A 17,409-nucleotide genomic window follows, 5' to 3' on the forward strand; every position below is an offset into this window, starting at 1 on the left:
AGCGGGACAACTCCCGAACGGCCGGTTCATTCCTGGCCGGCCCAGGCCGGCCATTAGGAAAAATAAATAAATAAAATGTTCGCCTTCGTTCCATTTTGGGGGCTGGGCGGCCAACAAAGTAGATCGTCACTGTCGGACAGAAACCTTGTATCTCCAAGTTTCACATTTTTAATTGTCTTCGCAAAGCAAAGCCCTTCATCATACAAGGCTGTCGCACAAAAGTAGTGAAAACAGCAGATCTACAAGCACACAACGCCTCGTGGTGCGAGGCCTTGTGTGCTTGTAGATCGGCTGTTTTCACTAGTTTAAATAATTTTTAAAATGGTTTTGGACATACAAGGTTTCCACCCGACAACGACGAAATATAACTCATGTAATTGGCCCACTGGCTTGTCACTTGTCATGATCTGAAATGGCAAATCTTTGAGTAGCAGCAGTGCTATAGAGAGATCTCTCTCTATAGCGCGCAATGAGGGCCTCTACAACTCTTTTTCCCAGGCTGAATCAGGGGCCCAGCATGTCCCTGTTTATATACTTTGTGTTTCCTGGTTCTCTCCATCTGGGAAGAAGAGAACCAGGTGGAGACGAAGAGATTGTGCACATCAGACAACCCTCACACCACACAGGGGCATCAGAGCGCCCTGGAGAAGTGACGGAGGGGTCTGCCTCCGCATCCTGGGACTTTGTGTTGGGTGTGGGTTATTGGAGACAGCCCTGACCCCTCAGGTCAGGGCTGTGTGACGTTCTGGGCTGCTACTGGTGTGGTTGAGATAGTGTTATTGTGTTATTATTGTGGTTGCCCTAACAGTTTTTTTTGATTGATTGAAGAATTTATTAGAAGTTTGCATGAGAAAAAGTACAGTTTCATGACAATACAAATCACTGGTTCAAGTTCAACTATAAGAAGATCCTTGTAAGCTTTACGGTTTATTTACACACTATAGTAGGCCTACTTGTCCGACTTTATTATTCAAGGGTAAGGAGAGCTACTCCTCCCACAGTTTTTGCGCCACACACTCGCGCCATATATAAAATCGACTGGCTTCATTGGGATGTGCTCTGCATTTCTGTAGAGGAATGGTGTATAGTTTAATTGATATTTGTGAATTACTTTTCCCCATTGAGTTATATATCCATATCCATATATGGAGCTATATCCATATCTGGAGTTCATGATGTCAGTTGTACCGGTAGAGGTATTGGCCAGCTCCATATGGAGATGTAGTTATGCTCCAGTCATCCACGCATGCTACATTTTGCTAAGACATCATAGACCACATGAGACTGACACAGTATGTCCATATACAGTATAGGGGCTTTCCAAGATATGGGCTTAATAATACTGACGACATCAGGATTCTCCTTATGTGGGCATAAAAGGGACTGACACAGAGATCTCCATATATGGCCCTTCATTTATTAGTGAATTAATTTTCCCCTGGGGGAAATTCAAGTGGTGAAACGAAATTAATTTGCGAAATTCGCATCATGGCAAGCACACTTGCAATTTCTAATTGCATCTTTCTAGTTCAGCAATATCTTTCTCTCTGGTGGGGAGTGATTGGTTATCGTTACATTAATTATGTATTGTCCCAGCCCGGTCTTACAGCACTGTCTATCACAATAGAACACCACTGATGGGTATCCTGACTGGATCAGATGACAAGTAAAATGTAACATTTTAACATCTATTGATATGTATTAAAAAATGTGGTGAATGTTGAAATTGTTACTGATCATTTGACTAATAGCCTAGTGTTGTTGTATACTGTATAAGGCCTGACCTGACCTGACCATACTTTGCAGCCTACCTCACATGTGCAACGTCTTTGCAGACCTATAGCTGGTCAAAGCTTATGACAAGTGACAACAGTGCAACCATCAAACGTGTTCAGTGCGGACACTCACTGTTTGTGGACACTAGTGTGACCTTTTCGCTCAACATGAGCACTTTGTAGTATTACCCGTATTGCTTCAAAGAACATCGGACTTTCCACACCGACACAAGGAGGCCATGTTAAAAAAAAGGTGTCAATCACTTGTCTGCACCAAATTGAAACATGCAATAAAGATACTTTTGGTTATTTATTAACACTCACACATTTAAGCAATATTACACAAGAGGGTGTGGGTTATCGTGATTATTGTCTCCACCAGCCGAAGGCTGAGGGAGAGTATGTTTTCCCCTCCGTCCGTCCGTCCGTCCGTCCGTGCGTCCGTGCGTGCGTCCGTGCGTGCGTCCGTGCGTCCTCGCAGTTTGTGAGCAGCTAATCTCAGTCACCGTTGGCCCGATCGCTGCCAAACTGAGCACACACACTCCCTGGATGCCAATCTAGAACCTCTGCCCCACATTTTTCAAATCAGCCTCATGGTGGCGCTATAACAGGCCGATTTGTGTGGCCTGGTTGTTACCAGCTAATCTCCGGCGCCGTTGGCCCGATCGCTGCCAAACTGAGCACACACACTCCCTGGATGCTAATTCAGAACCTCTGCCCCACATTTTTAAAATCAGCCTCATGGTGGCGCTATAACAGGCCGATTTGTGTGGCCTGGTGGAGACCTGTGCTCGGAAGAGCACTGCTTCTAGTTAGCCCTGCACTGCCTATGGAACTCACTGATGATGAGCCTGTGTAAAGTCAATGCTGTTGTGCAGTGTAAAAGGGCATATGTTGGCATGATATGATATAATACTTTATTGTCAGTTCACACTGAAATTTGTCTTGCGACACAGCAGCCATGCATGTATGCGACAACAAATATACAAACTATTGACACAAAGGAACAAAAACAGGATTACATACATAAGGTTAATAGTAATACAGACAAGAGCAATGTCCACTACCTAGCTTACCCCTGGCCAAACTCCTTTAGTCTGACCTTATAACAGAAGTGCATTGAGTTGTTTTGGTGTAAACAAAGTATTCCTATTGAAAGCTGTTGTCTTGGCTCTTATTCTTCAGGGCAGAAATCCAACACTGGTCATTGCACTATTGACAACATTGCATATATATTGATAGATCTAATTTGCAAGAGTTTGTATGTTCTTCGGAAGGAATGTTAAGAGATTGGCAAATGGAAAATGTTTAAGTTGAGAATAATTTGACTGCAGTTCTGTCTACATGAATGCAGCCTATGCTAAAAGCATTGTTTTATGAAGGCGGTGGAGATTTTCCAGCTCCAAGATAACAAACCTTAATCACACAGAATAAGTTGGGAATTGATCAGGTTTTCATGTCCTCACACTAGAATGATGAATTCAGGTAAAAATGTGTGAGGTTTCTTATAAAGTTGCCTCTTCACATCAAAGTTAAGGCTGCTTTTGTGAGAGCAGAATATGTATAGAGGACTGATAGTAGCCTAACAGTATGTTGACAAGATGGTACTGAAAACCAGCCATGGTGTCACACTTTCACCTTCATATCAATCTACTGCTGCTGAGGAAATTCATTAACACTTTAACCACTTGAACCCCAGCATCCATATCCAAGTACAGAGACAACTATCATAGACATAGTTACTATGATAGTAGTAGTTAAGTTCAAATATAAGAGTTCAGTTTTCTTTTCCCCCTCAATGCCAGCAGCAGTGATAATGTACAGACTACAACAGTGGTTTTCAACCAGTGGTCCGGGTGATGGAAGAGTTGGTAACCAAATGGACCCTTATAGATCTTTAACTCATACTGAAAACCAGCTATGACTTCCACCAATTTTTAAAAAGATGTAGCATGTATAAATATTTCAGATCGATATTTCAAATATTGAATTCTATGTAGACATACTTGTTGGCTTTCATGATGTGTTTGCCGCAGTGATGGAGGATTATACTTGCAGTGGGCAGTGAAAAGTGTTTAACCACATATGAAAATATACCTTGTTCATTGCCTCGTACTTAAAGCTTAAATAATAATGTTATGCATGCATGTCAATGCATGGGTGGTAACCATCAGAGAGACAAAGAACCATATTCTTGGTGACAATCATTAAACAGACAAAAAACAAATCATTGTTGGAATAAATTGTGTTTATTGAACTAATAAAGATCTCTGATGAGAATACATTCCCCTGCCACCAACACCCAAAGCTACTAAACATGGTTCACGGCATGCAATGCCGGGCTCAAAAGATCCTTCAAAGTGACAGAAATTAAAGAGGCAGGACAAGAAGCGTTTGGCCTATAGACGGGTTTCTGGTCCACGTTACACTGATAAAACTAGATGCGTGCGCAGGGTCCGTACCAAAATTAGCCAATGAAACCAGCGCTCCCCAAAACAACAGGTTTGGGGATTGGACGGAATTGATTACATGATACAGTCAGCTGTGCATTTAGTCTCAATGTTTGTAAACAAGAAACCCGTCTATTAGGCCAGTCAGTCTAAGCCCAAACAAAAGGCCCAAGCCAAAAGAAATTGCAATAGTAATGTGACATGGTTTTTATTGGTCAAAATATCCTCCTGCATCATATATTAAAAGTTGTGAATTATATATTTAGTGGATCAAGGCAAATTCAGGGGGTTCACGTTTGGGTCCATTCACTTTCTATACAGGGAAAAAAAAAGACCCCCAAAAAAATCTTCTTTAGGTAGCATGTGATGGGTCTAACTAGGATTTTTTCATGATTCTGAATTCATTGCAAGCATTTGTTTCGCAAGAAAAACATTCCTTGGGCTAAAAATGGACCCCACAAAACTGTGAAAAGTGATGACCCATCACTTTTCATCGCAAAACCATAGTTTTGTAGCGCCGTTTTTAAAATGCTTGCAATGGAGAAGATTTTTTTGGGGGGTCTTTTTTCCTGTATAGTAAGGGAATGGAACCAAACTTTAACCCCCTGAATTGACCTTGATCCACTAAATATATAATTCACAACTTTTAATATGTTATTTGGATGACCCAAACTGGATCATAAAAACCCTGAATGATTACTATTGCAATTTCCACGGATTGACTGGACTATATGTGACTGGTTGGGGCTACTTGTCCTCCTTCTGCTCCGACTCGGAGTCAGAAGACGAGGACGAGGACGAGGAAGATGAGGATGAAGACGAGGAAGAAGACGACCCCTCCTTCTTCTTGGTTTTGTCCTTGGACTTCTTGGTCTTGGGGGCTTTCTTTGCGGGGGGTCCGTTGCTCGCGGCCTGCAGCTCCTCAGCGGGGTCTACGACTTTGAACTGTGGCTCCCGGAGCGGAGGAGGAGGTGCGGCTTGGTTGGTCTGGACGCTTTGTGGTTTGATCAGGGCGTCTTGCTTCACCTCCTTCTCCTTGACGGGGGCCGTTTCCTTACACCTTTTTGGATTTTTGGCTTTGGGGAGGAAGAAACAAGAAGGTGTTAAGGGGTTTTTCGGATCGAATCGAGAGTGTCCTGTGCACACCGTGCTGTGCTATGCCTGCACTCCAAATGTTTGTTTTAGAGCAGGGGTCTTCAACAGGGGGCCTCCAAATCTTTGTGTGATAGAAACTTATTTTTTCTCCTTTCTTTATTAACCACTTGAACCCTAGTCTCCATATTCAGAGAATATTAGCCAAAAATAGCAGATCTACAGGCTCACAACGCCTCACGCTGCGAGGCGTTGTGAGCTTGTAGATCGGCTAAGATGTTTGGTGTCAAGGGGAAAAAGAGCAGACTAAGTACAGAGTAAAAGGTCTTAAAGTGTATTAGGTAATGACGGCTCAAGAGGTTAAATAACTGAAAACACAAATTGACACAGATCCAAAATAAACTGTCAATTGTGCTGTCAAACGATGAAACTATATGGAATATATTAACAGGCTGTGGGGGTCCCTGCTTCATCTCTCTCTCAACTAAGGGGTCCCTGGCCTGAATACGTTGAAGACCCCTGTTTTAGAGTTATGTACAATATATGCATGTAGTGATTGGTTTGTACACAGTGATAATCATCATTCATAAACGTAAAGTCCTGGGTGTAGCCGTTATAATGTAGTTGTTAGTTATAAGGTGCAACACACAAAGCGCTCTACTCTAAGGTGAAGTTAGCCATTACCAAAATGAGAGTGTATTGCAGGTCTCAGAAGAATGGACATTGGTTTAAGCAGTATGGCTGTGGCCGTATTTCTGCTCATTGCTCAGTGTTGAATGCCAGCCATATTGCTTACACCATTCCAAGTCTTTCACACCTACAAAAACACTGTGCAGGCCGGCTTGAGTCAAGTTACTATTCAAACTGGAATCAGTAAGTTACTACTATAGGACACATTCATCATTTATGTTGTCCCAAAATGACTCTCTGAGGAGTAGTTCACCCCCAAAATGACTTTTTTTCTATTGATTAGTCACACCATGGAGACGTGAGTTCAATAATTTTTTTTTGTATTTGTCGCATTCCTAAGACAAAAAAAAATATTATAGTAAATTTACCCCCTTTGATTCTGGAGGTGAACCAAATGCATGGGCCTTGATGGGGACCCAAATACAAGGCCCTGGATGGGGACCCAAATACATTTGTGTGAGAATCAAAAGGGGTAAATTTACTTGACCCTTGATCCTAAATTTACCCCCATTGATTCTGACCCAAATGCATTTGGGTCCCCATCCAGGCCCATGCATTTGGGTTCCCATTCAGAATCAATGGGGGTAAATTTACTATAATCTTCTTTTTTTTTATTGTCTTAGGAATGCGACGAATACAAAATATATATATATATATATATAATTGAACTCAAGTCTCCATGGTGTGACTGATCAATAGAAAAAAAGTCATTTTGGGGGTGAACTACTCCTCTAAAGTGAGGGAAAGTTAGCCGATTGCTACATCAATCTGGGAACTAAATCTAAATCAATAGCTTTCTTCACAAATGTGTTCATAAAGGTGTCTACTATCACCTCTGAACTTTGTCAAACCCAACTCCCTTGACATACTTTGTGGGAGCCAATCAAAGTTGGGGGTATCCTGAGGGCCTGGGATTAAAGGGGAAAAAATAAGAAATGGCCAATATGAACGTATGAGGTGTGTAATTAGAGTATTTCTTGGGCTGCTGAGGTGATAGTAGACACCTTTATGAACACATTTGTGAAGAAAGCTTTAGATTTAGTTCCCAGATTGATGTAGCAATCGGCTAACTTTCCCTCACTATTAGTCATTATCAAACTAAAGTGCATTGTCAAAGTAACTCGAAACATTTGAATTGTTAATTGACCCAGCTCTGTAGACGGTTGAGACGTGTAGTTTACACACGGACATAAAGCTCAGGAAATGCAGCGCATGCATGCTACAGAGTACAGACAGTTATAAAGCCCCTACTGGGCGGGGTTTTTTGTCCTAAAACTTACCGCTCTGCAGTGCATTTTCTAAAGAGAACTCCAAGCTGTCAGGGAGAAAAGAGAACCTGCTGATACTAACACCAACACTGAAACCACGACCGCCTGGCCAATGATGCTCACCCCCTCACCCTTGTCACACGTACACCTTCGTATCAATCTACTGCTGCTGAGGAAATCCATGCAAACTTTAACCACTTCAACCCCAGCATCCATATCTTCACTGTCGGGCAGAAACCTCGTATCTCCAAGTTTCAAATGTGTACGTTTTTTCGCTAAGTAAAGCCCTGCTTCATCATACAAGGCCGTCGCGCAAAACTAGTGAAAACAGCAGATCTACGCTTGTAGATCGGTTGTTTTCACTAAATCATTTTCAAAATGATAAATACAAAACGAATAGTATTTGGACTTACGAGGTTTCCACCCGACAACGACGATATCCAAGTACAGAGACAACTATCATAGTCACTATGACAGTAGTAGTTAAAGGGATATTTCACTTTCAAAAAATCTTTTGGTAATTTTATTGTCTAATCAGGCTTTTATGAACACCCTGAACAGTTATTAATTTGCTTGATTCAGTTGTAACTTCAAACTCCATTTTAACCATGATAGTAATAATAATATTAAAAACAACATTAAAGACACCCATTATCTTTTTCTGGTGACTCATAATACCCTCCTAATACAAGAGCAGGCCATGCTTTTTTGATAACCTTTTTCATTCATTTTTAATAAGTATTTGGGAAAATGGAAACAAATTTATACAATAAAAAATAAAAACAAATAAAACAATTAAAAAGGTTATCGAAAAAGTATGTATGTAGTATGAGTCACCAGAAAGGATAATGGGTGTTTTTGATGAATCTATCATGGTTAAAATGGAGTTTGAAGTTACAATGGGTGTGTATGGGGAGACGTCCTGCAGGAGGAGGGCCTGATAACATTTACAACAAATATCAACATTTTGAATCAAGTAACTGATTAGACGATAACATGACCAAAAGTTTTTTTTTAAGTGAAATATCCCTTTAATCTACTGCTACTGAAGAAATCCATGCACACTTTAACCACTTGAACCCCAGCATCCATATCCAAGTAGGGGAAACTATCATAGTCACTATGACAGTAGTAGTTAAGTAGTTAAAATATCAGAGTTCAGTGGGTTTTTTCCCTCCCCAATGCCAGCAGCAGTGATAATGTACAGACTACAACAGTGGTTTTCAACCAGTGGTCCCTGAGGGAGTTCCAGGTGGTCCCCAGCTAAATGATGGAGAGTTGGAAACCAAATGGACCCTTATAGATCTTGAGAGTGTAAAATGAAACCAAATGGAACCATTTTACGCTCTCAAGGGTAAAATCATTGTTAAACATCTGCATTACTTAATTTACAAGAAGTCAATTTCTTTTACATTTTGGTCAATATATGGTACCAACATCAATACAGCATGTAGTCCGAGCGTTTCAGGCAAAAATGGTGCACTTTATGAAAGAAGCATGAAATTTGGCACACAGTTAGAACATGCCATATGGATTTTTTTTTGCTATAGGGGCATCACAGATTTGTCTTGGGAAACTTGTGGGAGCCAATCAAAGTTGCTCTCATAGACTTTACTATAGAGTAAATTAATACAAAAAATAAATATGCTTTAAGTAGCATGTGAGGGGTCAAACTAGGTGTTTTTCGGGATTCTGAATCCAATGCAAGCATTTGTTTTGCACGAAAAACATTCCTTTCCGAGAAACAGCCGCCACAAAACTTTGAAAAGTGATGACTCATCACTAAACCATAGTTTTATGGGGTCAGTTTTTAGCCCAAGGAATGTTTTTCCTGCAAAAAAAAAATGTTTGCATTGGATTCAGAATCCCGAAAAACACCTAGTTTGACCCCTCACATGCTATTTAAAGCATTTTTTTAAATTATTATTTTAGAGCCCAACTTTAATTGGCTCCCACAAGTTTCCCAAGACAAATCTGCGATGCCCCTATAGCCAAAAATGTTCCATCTAACTGTGTGCCAAATTTCATGCTTCTTTCATAAAGTGCACGATTCCATGAAAATACTGTCCGAAACTCCTGGACTAATGGAATTGCGGACAAAAAATCCTATCCAACAATAGCAAAATATTCTACGTTTCGGGTCCGAGAGGCTAAATCCCATCAAACGGTGGTCCGTGGCTCAAATGTCGAATAAATAATGGGCCTTGATATGAAAAGAGTTGAAAACCACTGGAACTACAAGGTCTAAAGCACTCCTCACCTGTCCTCGTCGGCGGTGATGCCGTGGATCAGACGGCGGTAGTTCTCGATCTCGGCCTCCAGCTTCATCTTGACGTGCAGCAGCTCCTGGTAGTCGGGATAGGACGGTATGAAAATGTCAGATCACGATTATTGTGACCAAAGAAATTGCGATTTGCGATATTATCGCGACAATCAAAATCCATTATCCTGGGGCCAAACATTTGCCAATTTCTTTTTTTGGCAAAGACATTTGATAGAGTGAAAAAAGACTTATTAAGACTTATCAAGTACGTATAAGTACCTTTTACCAATTATAGTTGGTTTAAGTGGTACTGGATATGCAGCTCGGGCAAATAAAAGGTGAATTGATCCCGGTGCATGACGGAGGACGATATCACGACAAATTAAATCTCCACAATACAATTATTGTGAGTGCTTTTTATCACAATAAACATCAATTATTGCGTATCGTCCAGGGGCATAGTTCCGCCGATTTAAAATGACTCCAATACGGAACTAAAACTTCCTATGATTGGCCGCTAGTTGCGCTGTTTCCCCCCCTATCGCTAGTTAAAAATTGCTTTTCAATCACGATTATGTGCGTTTTGGGAAAATAAGGTCCCATTTATGTTAAAATTGTGATAAAGTTGCGGGGGGCGTGGCCAACTAAGCTGATACCAGCCGGCTATGTTCTTCTTCGTGTGCTGTATTTCGGGAGGCTCCGACCACATTCTCCCATGTGTCTCTGCGGTTGCACGTGACCGTTGGCAGCCAATAGCATCCTCTGGTGCCTTTACAATCTATGATGGCAACACCCATGCCAAGGACCCATATTGTGTCATTTGCGCTGCATAGAAACCAATGGCTTCGCTTTGTCCATATATTTTATACAGTTTATGGTATGGTCCCATCCCTACCTGGTAGTCGTCCACCTGCCTGGCCACCTGCGCGCGCACCCGGCCCAGCTCCTCCTCCAGTCCCAGCAGGATCTGGTTGAGGCGGTTCAGCTCGCGGTTATAGCGGTTCTCCGTCTCCCGCTGCGTGTCCTCCAAGGAGCGGATCTGACGGGGACAGAGGGGAGACAACAATGTCACAAAATATATCGTCGTTGTCGGGTGAAAACCTTGTATGTCCAAAACCGTTCGTTTTGCATTCGTCGTTTTAAAAAAATGATTTAAACTAGTGAAAACAGACGATCTACAAGCACACAACGCCCTGCGGTGCGAGGCGTTTTTGCTTGTAGATCGGCTGTTTTCACTACTTCTGTGCGACGGCCTTGTGTGATGACGCAGGGCTTTACTTTGCGAAAGAACATACAACTTTGAAACTTCGAGGTTTTCACACCACAATGACGATATAAAAGAGTATATTCAATCAAATTGTACGGCATGTTAGGCCTATGTGACAAATGAATACCTGATGATGGATTCTAAGCACGTATGATTGTGTACGGTAGATTCTCAGATCAGATGTAATGTTACAGCATTACTTTTGGCAAATTTAAAATTTTCCAAATGAACAGTAGGCTACTTTACAACTGTCGCTTGGATGATGCATCTACACTAGCAGCAGTTGGCTACTGTGTGTTTGGAGGGGGAGTGTTAGTTATTTGTAAATGTGTTGTTCGGATGAAGTACAGCTGGGAACTCGAAGCATTGTATTAGCCTATTAATTATTGTTCATTGCTGCTGCCGCCCACACCCGTTTTAACCCAAAAAAAAAAACGAATAATTTACAAAAAAAAAACAGATGAAAACTGAAATTTTTCGCACTAGTCAATAGTCACAATAGTCCTCCCAAGCTGGGCCCACCCTGAAGTTGCCAGGCCCACCCTATTTCTCTGTTCTGGCCTCGCACCTGGTCAAAAACTACCAAATTATTAGAATATTAAAGAAAAACATACGAAAACCTTTTTGCAGAGTTAAGGGCTCCTGCTTTCACTTTGCTATTCTGCCTTTCTTTGACCTCGTCAAACCCCATCCCCCACAAACCCGGCCACCCGTCATCTCAGGACACTTAACCCTTGACATTTTGTCTTCTACATAATTTTTTTCCATTGCTAAGGTGTCGCCACAGGCGACAGAGAACCTGTTCGGTATGAAATAACCGTCTCGCTATTTAATGACAGGGCAGTCTGGAATGCTGGTCTACAGGCACACACTGGAGGAGGAGGTGCTTCCAGGTGGCTCTTCTCTTGTTTTGCGTGGTAAGAATGCAGATGATAGCAGAAAGGAAATTAAAATAAGTTGGGTGTTATGATGTTTGCATGGCTACCACCCAAGTGCTATGGGCTGTGCTGCATGCATTGTTTGACAGCTTCTAAAGAAGATAGCGCGGCTCCAGGGAGTTTGTTTCCTTCTCCTTTGATGCGTAGAGGCTTTGTGTCACCGCACCGATGGGCATTTCAGGACATGTCGGGTATATGATGTTACCGAAGCTCCCTCTGTTGTTTGTTTTAGTCTGCTGTTGCCTCGGGGGATACTTATACTTATACTTATGAACGTGTTGTTCGACACAGATGTGTGCATAGGTTCCAGTGGGTTTTATTTGCTGTGCGTGTGTGTGTATGTGTGTATGTGTGCCTGTGTGTGTGTGTGTGTGTGTGTGTGTGTGTGTGTGTGTGTGTGTGTGTGTGTGTGTGTGTGTGTGTGTGTGTGTGTGTGTGTGTGTGTGTGTGTGTGTACCATGCTGAGTATGGCCTGGACATCGATCTCAGCTTGCTGCTTCTGCCTGCGCAGGTCGTTCAGTTCCGACTGGCCCGTCTGCAGCGTCTCCGTGTTCTGGCGCACCTCCACCTTGATGTTGTCAAACTGGCAAACAGACAAAGGGGAAAGAGAGAGAGAAGAAGAGAGAGAGGGGGGGAGGATGGAAGGGAGGGAGAGAGAAGGGAAGAAGCAAAGACGATGATTGACAGGGAGATCAGAGGGGTGGATGGGAAAGTAAAGTGAAAGGGGAAGAGGAAGATGAGATATTATTTGATGTGTACTGTAGTAGAGAGACATAATAGATGTATAAGATGCAAAGTAAAGTGACACACAACAAGGAGACGTTTTTACAATGACAGGACATCATTCAGCGATATAATATTCAGGTTTAGTGTAACCCAGAATTATTAAACAAAAAAACTAAGAAAAACAAAACAAGATGCCATAAGCCTCCTAAGGGAACTAAGACAAGTTAACATAAGAAAACTTTATTGTCCATCAAATTTAGCATAAAATGGAAATTTGTCTATGGCACACAGCCATAGACAACAATAAAACATACATACATAATGCATTAAAAACGATATAAGATGCATCCCATGAGATAGCAACAGTGAGCAAGGGCTGTGGGGGTTGGAACTATTCAAACATTTTCTTATTTAAAATCTCCAATGCAGTTGGCACACATTATGTCATGTAACCAACTAGTCTGGGATCATTTCACTTTTCGGGGTTGTATCCGGTCGGGAGCGGAAACCACAACACGTCATGTTGTAGTCCTTAAAGGACTACAATTTGCCGGAAAGATCAAACCGGAGTCAGTTTTAACCCAAAATGATTCCCCTGCGCTCAATTGGGATTGATTGAGGAAACGAACAGGGGGAACCAAAATAAAAGCGACGCCGCTTCTTCTAGTGGTTTCCGCTTTAGGCAGAAACCAAACGGCCTGTTGTGAACGAACACCAGGTTTTCCCCCAGAAAGCCTGGTGAGGCAGGGTTAGTAACCAACTGAAACCACTAAAACTACCTTGTCTTGATACCAGTTTTCGGCCTCGGCGCGGTTCTTCTTGGCCAGCTTCTCGTACTGGGCACGGATCTTGTTGAGGGTCTCGGCCAAGTTGGAGTCCTGGGAGTCCATCTCCACGGTCACGTTAGAGTCCTTGATCCTCTTGCGGAGGTCCTCCACTTCCTGAAACAGCAACAGGAGATGATGTGTCATTTTGTAGTCACCATGTAGGCTACTTTAGAGCTATACTGTCTTTCAACAGATGACTCATGCGTATAACAAGTGCAGTACCTATTTTTTGTTTTTCAATGGCTCTAGATATATATTAATTTAAAGCTGATCCCGAGTATACTCGTGAAAAATACTCGAGTATTTAGAGTGCCGATCCCGAGTATACTCGCGTAAAATACTGTATGTAGAGTAACGCCGGTTCTCCTACCCTACAGTCCGTTGGAAAGTCCTGGCACGATTGGACTCGCTGATTCATCATCATCACGGATCCACGTGCACAAAATAGTAATCCCTTAACATGGAGGCCGACGGGGAATCTCATCTTTAATGTAACATTTTCTCCAAACAACACTTTTAAAGCCAAGGATGGCATTAGATTCTCACTACAATAACATAATAACAAAGGCAACGATCGGCCATTTTAGCAACGGCATGGGGTGACGAACGCTTCCGTTGAATGACGTCATGACGTCAACCCGGAAGTGTTTACGCAATGGACTTCTGGCCTTCAAAATAAGAGAGTAGCTGCGTATGGAGCCTGCGAGAGCCTAGGCACGCTGGACATTTAACCCGTTCATGTCTGGAGCACTAAATGGGTTAATGGATCTGGATATTGAACATGCATTGCAATTTAAGTTAGCTCTGTCTGTCTCAGCATGTGTTGGTGTGTATACAATACACGTTAGGTAAATGTGCATAAATAAATACAAAATAAGTGGTTGTTCCTGTGCCCTGTAGGGCTGTCACAATTATTACATAATCGTCTAATCGCAATTATTTTACATAATCACGATTATTTATCATAATCGTCATAATCGTTTCCATGTTGAAAAATGTTCATACTTTCAAAAAAAGTCAAAAATAGTGGAAGTAGCAGATCTACAAGCTCTAAGCTTGTAGATCAGCTATTTCCATTGTCAATGTTCTTTTTTAAGTATAAAGTTGTCAAATATGTCAGTCATTTCTTTGTATATTTAGGTTGTGTGTCATATCATGTGCAACTTAAAAGCCTAAAAACCAAACAGAAATGTAATTGTCAACGTCAAAAATACAATTAAATCGTTAATCGCAATTATTTGAGTGACAATTAATCGTCATGTAAAATGTCATGATCGTGTCAGCCCTAAGTGTGGCCCTCACATCTTTGTGGTCTTTATTGAGGAGGTCCATCTCGTCCTTCACAGACTCTATCTGGTTCTCCAGTTGGCTGCGGTTCAGGCGAGTGTCGTCGATGATCTTCTTCAGGCCGACCACGTCCTGCTCCACGGCGCGGCACGCCTGTTTCTCAGCATCCAGCCTGCAGGAAAGGAAGGGACACGCTTAAAGGGGCACTCCACCACTTTTCAACCTATCTTCATATAATAGGCCCTCACTAATGTTCATGATAAAATATCAAAAAAAAATTCTACTCAGTTTGGGTCTCATAGGAGAGCTGTGGGTGGGTCAAATCCTTCTACCGGTGACATCATCAATGGGAAATGCAAGCTAATAGTAACTGCAGGCTTTCTATTCCTGAAAAAGTTGCAATGTTAAAGTGGAAGCCATTGTTCTCGTGATAATAAAAATCTAATTTACTTTTTCCATAAAAATAAATATATATATATATATATATATATTTTTTTTTTTTTTGTCAAACGATGATGTCACCGGTAGAAGGATTTGACAGCTCTCCTATGAGACCCAGACTGAATATAATTTTTTTTGCAATTTTATTATGAACATTAGTGAGGACCTATTATATGAAGACAGGTTGAAAAGTGGTGAACTACTCCTTTAAGCTCGACTTGTGCTTCAGTAAACAATGTTTTTCAGTTGCAAATACGTCAACACCTTTTCACCAAAGGATAAATATGAGCTAAGGCACCCATCATTTCCCCTCTTTACAGTGGTGGAAAAAGTACTCAAATGTTTTACTTGAGTATCAATACTGCAATGTAGAAATACTCCGTTACAAGAAAAAGTCCAGAATTCAGAATGTAGGCCTACTTGAGTAAAAGTATCAAAGTATTGGCGTCAAAATGTACAAAAGTAAAAGTAAATGTTTGAAAATAGCCGACCTCGCATTGCGACGTGTTGTGAGCTTGTAGATCGGCTATTTTCAAATAGCCAAGGTATAAAATATGGCTAAAGTGTTTAAGGTATGTTTTATAATATTATAATAATCTATATCTGCAAAGTAACTTGTAACTAAAGTTTTCAAATAAATGTAGTGGAGTAAAGGTACAATATTTGGATCCCAGATGTAGTGGAGTACAAGTAAATGTTTTGGAAATTGGACATAGGCCTACTCAAGTAAAGTACAAATACCTCAACATTTTAGTTACTTTACACCACTGCCTCAGTGTTGGATTGATGCAACAATAGGCTATAGGCCTAATATTTTCCAGAGAAAATGTAAACTGTCACTTACTTATTCTTGAAGTCATCGTTGGCCAGTTTTGCGTTGTCAATCTGAAGCAAGAGCTTGGCATTGTCCATGGTCTTTTCCTTGAGCTGTGGAGATGCAGGATGGGATAGAAAACTAATTTATAAATAAACCAAAGCGACAAAGACACACATTTTTTTTTATTGGATAACTATTTCAGCTAGGATGCATGCATTGATTGCATTCTATCAAAAACAATTAAAAGAAGAAATGATCACTTGGCTTTGGTTGCATTGTGCGTAAACAGTGCGTAACGGTGCGTAAAGATGCATGGAAAAACAAGACAAGTAATACACTTAGTTAATGCTTAACTAACACTTTATTCCTGATTAACTAATACATCAGTTAATCATGAATTCATCATGAAAAATGTGCTTCATACCACCGGGTCAACACACTAATCCTACCCGCCTCATCCTGGGCATAGAATTGACCAGAAAAAACAGATCTACAAACCATCCGTAATATGGTTGATGTTAACTAACTATTAACTAACATAGTCTTAACCATTGATAGATTAAGTTAGTTAAGTAATATAGCTATTCCAACATTACTTGATGATTTTTTCATGATGAATTCATGATTAACTGATGTATTAGTTAATCAGGAATAAAGTGTTAGTTAAGCATTAACTAAGTGTATTACTTTGTACCTTAAAGTGTTACCCATTTTTTTTTATTGGATAACTATTTCAGTTAGTATGTATGCATGCATTGATTGCATTCTAATAAAACAATTAAAAGAAGAAATGTTCATTCGGCTTTGCTCGCGTAGTGCGTAAACCGTGCGTAACGGCAGGGGCGTCAATTGGGTATGGCAGGGGTATGCTGCTGCCATACCCTGGCTGTGTCCAGGGGGGGAAATGAAAGTGCCTGTTGCTAAGGTATGGCAATATCTTAAGTTGCCATACCTTAGCTTTTTCTGAACTGACGCCACTGCGTAACGGTGCGTAAAAAGCGCATGGGAAAAAAACGCTAAAACAGTGAAACACAAACCTTCTTCCTGAGGTCATCCAGGGGTTTCTCGATCTCGTCCCAGTCGCGGCCGTCGGGCGCCGCCCTCTTGGCGAGGATGTCCTTGATCTGGTCGGCCAGCTCCTTGTTGGCCTTCTCCAGCTCGCGCACGCGACCCAGGTAGCCGGAGAGTCGCTCGTTCAGACCCCGCATGGTCTTCTTGTCGTCCGCGGGGCCGCAGGGGGCGGCGGCGGGCGCGGCGGCCGACGCCCGGGGAGCCGGCGCCGAGGACCGGGGAGCGACGGCGGCCTGCTCCGGTCGTCCCGGCTCGTTGCGCATCACGTTCCGCAGCCCGTCGAGGGTCGCCACGGACGCCCTGGTGCCTCTTCCTCCGGCGCCGCCGAACACGCTGGCTGCTCCTCTAGGCATGATGTATTGGTAATGGATCGATAGATGGAAGGGTGGTCGAGATGGACGAGATTTAGACCGCACCGTATAACGAAGTCAAAGGGTCACCTGCTTCTGGTGTAGTCGGAGAGAGTCCGCTGGTGGGTTTTATACCGCTATTTTACG

General features: G+C 41.9%; 1 protein-coding gene across 1 annotated transcript; it reads right to left on the bottom strand.

Moving 5' to 3' along the window:
- Window positions 1–9,531: 9,531 nt before the first annotated feature.
- On the bottom strand, window positions 9,532–17,265 carry LOC308309349 (keratin, type I cytoskeletal 18; the record flags this gene model as incomplete). The annotated part of the gene is made up of 7 exons (XM_080754898.1): window positions 9,532–9,621; window positions 10,434–10,577; window positions 12,201–12,326; window positions 13,249–13,410; window positions 14,599–14,755; window positions 15,869–15,951; window positions 16,879–17,265. The coding sequence occupies 7 exons, from the start codon at window positions 17,263–17,265 to the stop codon at window positions 9,532–9,534; spliced, it is 1,149 nt and encodes a 382-aa protein (XP_080611024.1).
- Between the last annotated feature and the right edge of the window lie 144 nt (window positions 17,266–17,409).

The sequence above is a fragment of the Nannobrachium achirus genome, assembly GCF_963921795.1.
Source record: "Nannobrachium achirus genome assembly, chromosome: 24".
Classification (NCBI taxonomy): domain Eukaryota; kingdom Metazoa; phylum Chordata; class Actinopteri; order Myctophiformes; family Myctophidae; genus Nannobrachium; species Nannobrachium achirus.